This window comes from Leptodactylus fuscus, chromosome 3 (assembly GCF_031893055.1).
Source record: "Leptodactylus fuscus isolate aLepFus1 chromosome 3, aLepFus1.hap2, whole genome shotgun sequence".
NCBI classification, from domain to species: Eukaryota; Metazoa; Chordata; class Amphibia; order Anura; family Leptodactylidae; genus Leptodactylus; species Leptodactylus fuscus.
In genome coordinates this window covers 144,305,004-144,311,021 of record NC_134267.1, presented here as the reverse complement: position 1 = coordinate 144,311,021, position 6,018 = coordinate 144,305,004, and the positions used below count along the sequence as shown (strand labels likewise).

At 38.2% G+C, this 6,018-nt stretch overlaps 1 protein-coding gene across 1 annotated transcript in view; it reads right to left on the bottom strand.

Moving 5' to 3' along the window:
* Positions 1 to 1,551: 1,551 nt before the first annotated feature.
* ARMC9 (armadillo repeat containing 9) overlaps positions 1,552 to 6,018 on the bottom strand; it is a 162,336-nt gene continuing 157,869 nt past the window's right edge. Inside the window, exons 22-26 of the mRNA XM_075268483.1 lie at positions 5,247 to 5,362; positions 4,883 to 5,007; positions 3,805 to 3,931; positions 3,365 to 3,510; positions 1,552 to 1,836 (exon numbers count right to left, since the gene is read on the bottom strand). Of these exons, the coding sequence (XP_075124584.1) occupies positions 1,814 to 1,836; positions 3,365 to 3,510; positions 3,805 to 3,931; positions 4,883 to 5,007; positions 5,247 to 5,362 (537 nt within the window). The 3' untranslated portion in view covers positions 1,552 to 1,813. The remainder of the gene's footprint in view (positions 1,837 to 3,364; positions 3,511 to 3,804; positions 3,932 to 4,882; positions 5,008 to 5,246; positions 5,363 to 6,018) is intronic.

The window sequence follows — 6,018 nt, the reverse complement described above, 5'->3', positions numbered from 1 at the left end:
GTCTGCATTGCATCAGTATGTTATCTGCAATCACGGACCAGCAAAAGACTTGTATGATCCCAGATAATGTATAGGCGAGCCTGTGTTACATGTATAGAAAAGTAAAGAACCTAGTGGTTTCACTATCAACAGATTGCTCATTTTATCTTTTCCCAGTTTGGTTCTCTTTGGGTATCCACGCCTACTGCCTTCGAAAAGATTTGCTGAGCGAGTACCTCTACCGCCAGCTTGCCTATTATATATATATATATATATATATATATATATATATATATATATATATATGCGCTTCTCTCCTCTTCTGGAGGGAATACCCCTATCTCTCTCAAGTACATGGCTAAATGGTCGGAAGCGTTAAACAAAAAATCTTCCATTTGTATTTCATTTCATGAGACTCCGTTTAAAATACTCGTGCACTTATTTTCTACTTTTATATTGCTAGTGCTATATGGTATTATGCCCCTTTGTGCTGAAGTTGCACTTGAAGTTGCACTTCTTTGCACTTGGACTTGTTCGTTTGTTATTGATAGCTCTTTATTCTGGAAGGCCATGATTTTCTGAGTTCTGTGCTCATTTACTCTGCCGTTTTCTTATTTTTGCCTATTGTACTGTTGTTTTCTTTATATATTTGAAAAATTAATAAAACATTTGAATTAAAAAAAAATACTCATGCACTGGTATCATACCCCTACACTGCTCCATTCCCTTAACCCTAGTGTTTCCCCCCTCTGCTGGCGCTGCCAATCGAGTGTAGGTGCATTAGACCATATCTTTTGGGAATTTGCCTCTATCCGTCCTTTTTGGTTGGAAGTTCAGTCCCTTACCAATGCTCTCTTTATTCAGGGAGTCCCACTTGTTTACTTACTTAACCTCCCTCCTACGCATTTAGGTAAACAGACCTCTAAATTGTTTTTATACATTTGCACCGCAGCCAAAACACTCATAGCCCTCCAGTGGAAGAGGTCCTCTCCACCCACAGAAGCGGACCTTATTGCTAGAATTAAGGATATCTGTAGTATGGAGTACTTAACGGCATCTCTTAATCATACCATGGATGCTTTCCAGGCCCTCTGGTCGTCCTAGGACTATTACTGTGCACTACTTGGTTTCTGACTCCTCCCCCTTCCCCCCCCTTTTTTTTCCCTTTTCTCAATTCAGTAATGCTTTTTTTTCTTTTTTGTTGTTTATTTACTTTATTTGAAAAAATGTTCAATAAAAATTACAGTTTAAAAAAAAGAAAAGTAAAGGACCTGCTCCATATTTTCTTTAATCCAGCAAACATATTGATTCCCTGCCTGAAACCAAAAAACATGGTGTACGTGCCTTACGAGCCTTAAAAAAAAAAAGTTTCAAAATATGTAAAGAGATATTTCTATTTTTAAAGTTTACATACGTATATATTCTATAAAAAATTAAACACTATAATTTGTCAATTTGACAATGTGGAAAAACATGTTTTAATATAAAATTATAGTGAATATTATACAAAGTTAAATTGTATCCAATGATTTAATATCCAAAACGTATCATAAATAAATAAATAGGTCAAACAAATGGCAAAAGCAGCTCTAGAGTGTGAAGACCACAGAACCACCAAACAGCTTCTCACATCTCTGTCTTCTGTGAGTGCAGGATAGTGGGGTCACACGTGAAGTCAGGTAATTTTGTCATGCCTGCCATTTTTAATTCAGATTTCTAAAAACATTTTCACTGGAATAGATAGATCAGGTTACTGAATTTGATGAAGAGTCAAGGAAAGAGTTAACTCTCTTATTATTACACAAAGCAGCAGATCCCATTGTGTGACTTATTCTCACTTTCTGTAAGACTGGCTACCTGCAAGATAAAAGACAACAATACAGGCTCCATTAGTTCTAAGCTATAGAACAGGTTAGAAATTCCAGGAATGGCATTGAAAGGCTGTACAAAGTGTAGGCAGCAGAAGGAGCGGAGTAGATTGATATATATCGGTAACTTTGTGGAAAAGGTTCTGTATAACTAATGGAGTAGCTATAAGGGCAGACCGCTGGAGCTTGAGAGGGCCGATGGCCTCTGTGCAACATAAGAAGTATCTTCAGTATTATTATACATAACATGTATTAAGTGAGGGCTCTGTAACAGATTTTACATTGGTGTCCACAAGCTTCAGGTTGTACCACAAGTAAAACAGGTCATTTATTCATTTCTGTACTGACAAGTCAAGGAGGCGGTCCTAATAGTGGGTGTCCATTGTATCTGTATGCATAGTTATAGAGGGGAGTCTGTCAGTCACGGATAGGACCGCCTCCTTGACTTCTCAGCACAGATTGAGCAGAAATTGCAATGACCGGTTATAGTGATTCTTTCTCCGCCTGCTCTATAAAAAGCTACCTACAGATTGTACAGCATTTTTCATGAGGCAGGTTCCCTTTAAAATGGAGTTTTAGCATCTAATGGAGTTATGCATTTAATTATTAATATTCTTAATTAATATTTATTATTAATCATTATTATTATTAAAATTGTAGGTTTGTATAGACCCTACCATGCATTGGGTTGTGTTCAGTGTGAAAAGATTGAGCTTCACATTGAACTTGTAGCCTGCTTACTAGGAATTATAAAGCAATGTAAAAAAATCCTGTTGGATAGTGAGACAGATATACTAATACTAAACAGTCCTGAGCTAGAGTAGACAGGCTCTCTTTACTGTTCATGCTAAGAATTTTACATTAAATAGATGCCATACAGTGGCCTCAGTCATAGGATCTCACTATAGAACAATGCACAATATGTTTTTTTTAATTAGATTTTAAATTATTTTTTCATTATTTACCATTGTATGGAATAAAGAAGACTGCTATGCAACTCTATAGCTTTTTGTAGACATAAGCATCAGTTCTTGATTTATGAAGATCATAAACCAGCACTGAAAGAGATCCTGAGCTACATTTCCTTTTATGTAGAATTGTTCTGTGATATAAATGGCCCATGTGACATATACTGCTGCATGCTGTATACAATGTATTCTGCCCAGCACTGTTTTGGAGAAAGTTCAATATGAACAGTCTGTCCAACATTCTCTCTGTAATATCCTCTTTACACTGTGCCAAGTAGTACAGTCAAGTCGGAAACATGTGTCCTAGCATGGGGACCCAGATGAACAGGATACGCAGCAATTTACATTCCAGACAAAGGTCCTTGACCTGTAAATAGTGATATGCATAATGGCTACATAACATCCAATAACTGGGTGCAACATTTATACCTCTGAACGGATAATGGAGCACTTCTCTATTTCTCATCTCTGCTGCTAACATAAATAAAATAGGTAAAAGATTGCTAAAATGATGTAACTGGTTCTTAATATATCCCCTGGAATCCTTACTTTGTCTGCTGTGAGTGGAGGATCCAGCAGAACTGGGTCGACTTTGTTGTGGTCCTGACTGAGAAAACTGAGGTGCAATGGTAGGGGTCTTTGCCTTGCGTGGGCTGGCATCTTGTATTTCAGGACTTCGTGGGAGCCAAGTTCTGCTATAGAAGCAAAAAACAGACAAGGCCAGGGAGACAAGAATGTGTTAATACTGTAACCTGCCAGACTCATTAAGTAAGTATTAAATAAAGACTAATTGTCTTCACTATTGCAGGATTAGGTTGACTGCCTTTGTATTAACAGCACAAACATTTCTCAGCCATGCCTTGGACACTAGCCAAAGCTTTTCTAGCTATGCCTTATGGTCAAGGAGAATAATCACATCTGGCAGATGAAATAGCGATACTTTCATACAAACGTATAACCACAGCTCAAACATTTTCTGGTAAAGTCACCTGTTACTGTGTCCATTGCTTTTGTCTAAACTCAAATCCAGAATTCTAGGGGAAGTAGGAGACACAGGTCCTCGGTGATCTGACCGAGCACTTGGAGAAAAAAGCCGAGATGATTCAGTGTCAATGGCTAAAAAGAAGGAAGACAATAAGAACACATGACTATGTAGTTCATGAATATATAGCACAAGTTTGGCTAACGTGCTTTCAGTCATATACCTGTCTTTTTTTAACAACAAAAATATTAATATTACATGAGATCAATGTGTTCACATGTATGAAGAGAAGATTTGATGAGGATAAATGGTTAAGGTTTGTTGCAGCAACATATGTTTGTGCACAGACAGATAGAATTCGAGCATCCATGCACAGACAGTTTCCGGTTAAACAGGAAGAACATCTGCATGTGAACACCACCAGCTGTAAGGTCATGGAGCGGTGTCCACAAGGTTCTCAGATGATTGCAATCCACAAAAAACTGACTGTCACTGTATAACAGGAGGTTTGTATAGATCCTACCATGCATTGGGTTGTGTTCAGTGTGCAAAGATTTAGCTTCACAATGAATTTGTAGCCTGCATGCTTGGAATTATAAAGCGATATAAAAAAAATCCTGCTGGATAATGTGAAAAATATATAAATACTAAACAGTGCCTAGTTCAATTAGACAGGTTTAAGATGTGTCAGCTTTATCATAGAGATTAATCTAACTTTACACCTCCTACCTGTTGGCTTTATTTATGCCAAAAAAATGCACCAAAAATTGGCACATTGCTTAGAGCAAGATGTCGCAACTTAGATCACACCCACAACACATTGGTCGCATAGTACAGCTGCAGCTCAGTCTTATTCAATTGGGCCTGAGTTATAATACCTATGCAATATACAGTGATACGCTTGTCATCCAGTGAACCGCCTGCAGTGTTCATCCGAATGTTATGGTCTGTGAAAAAAAGCTTATTTATGGGAGTTAGAAGTGTCAGGCCCCACAGATCAGATATTGGCGACCAATCCTAAGAATAGGTCATCAATAGTTAACTCTCCAAAAACCCCTTTATGAGTAGGTATATGTGTTGCTTACATGTAGATGAGGCAGAAAAATCAGCAGTGCCGGGGCGGCTTCCGCTTCGTGTGGGGGGTCTTGATAACAATTTCTGGATTCTGAAGGAGCTCGAAGGATTTACTTGTGAGGCTATGTTGTCTGACCTAGTAACAAATTGAAGTGTAAAAGAAATTACCAACACAGAATAAACAAGTACAATGCTGAATGGATAAAACAGTACGGAGCAATGTCCACTGTAAAATACAGTTTAAGAATACATGCATATAAACCCTACAGCTGTAAATGTCACTTTAAAATGGTTCTTGTGTCCCATGGCACAGGTTCTGATCCATTTGTTACTCATGTACTGGAAGAAGGTGGTTCAAAGACACTAAGTACATACGCTGTATGCACAGCTCGGTGACTGCTGGGGGTTACAGGTCTCTGGAGCGGCTCATCTATGCTCTGCAGTATACCAGGAAACATTCTCTTCTTTGCTTTCAGTGTGTGGGTCATGATCTGTGGAGAGAGAAGACTAATGGATGCTTTATTCAACCCCAATAAATGAACACTTCCATTCATCTCATTAATAAAGTCTCTGTTGTTTATCTATAGAAGAAATCTTTGTTGGACCCTCCATTATGACAAGTGTCCAATTATTTTTGCAAAGCTAAAAAAAAAAAATCTTTAAAAAATGTCTTTCCTGCCACAAGTTATTGATGAAAACATAAAAAAACTGAGAAATATAAGAAACACATAAGATGTGAGGAATTCACATCAAGATGTAAAGAATATATAACAAGTTCCAAATGTGACTTACTGTATGTCCTCAAAATTGAAGCCAGCTCTGCAGACATCTTTGTGTATGTGTACACATCGGAATTTTGTGCTGATTCTGAGGAGGATTTCACCTCAAAATCAGCGCCAAATTCTGCCCTGTTTCTGCCTCCCATTGTTATCAGTGGAAGGCAGAGATTGACCTGGTCGCAGGTTGCTCAGTTGCAGAGTCCACAGCGCGAGTCATTCTGCTGATTATCCCCATTCATCTGGGGTTAAAACCAAGGCAAAGCGTTGCAGTTCTGCTTCGGCTTTCTACAGCAGGAAGCAGAGGAAGAAATGAATGAGGAATATGAGGCATGTTCTGCCATGTAAACACTTAGTCTGCAAAATAGATT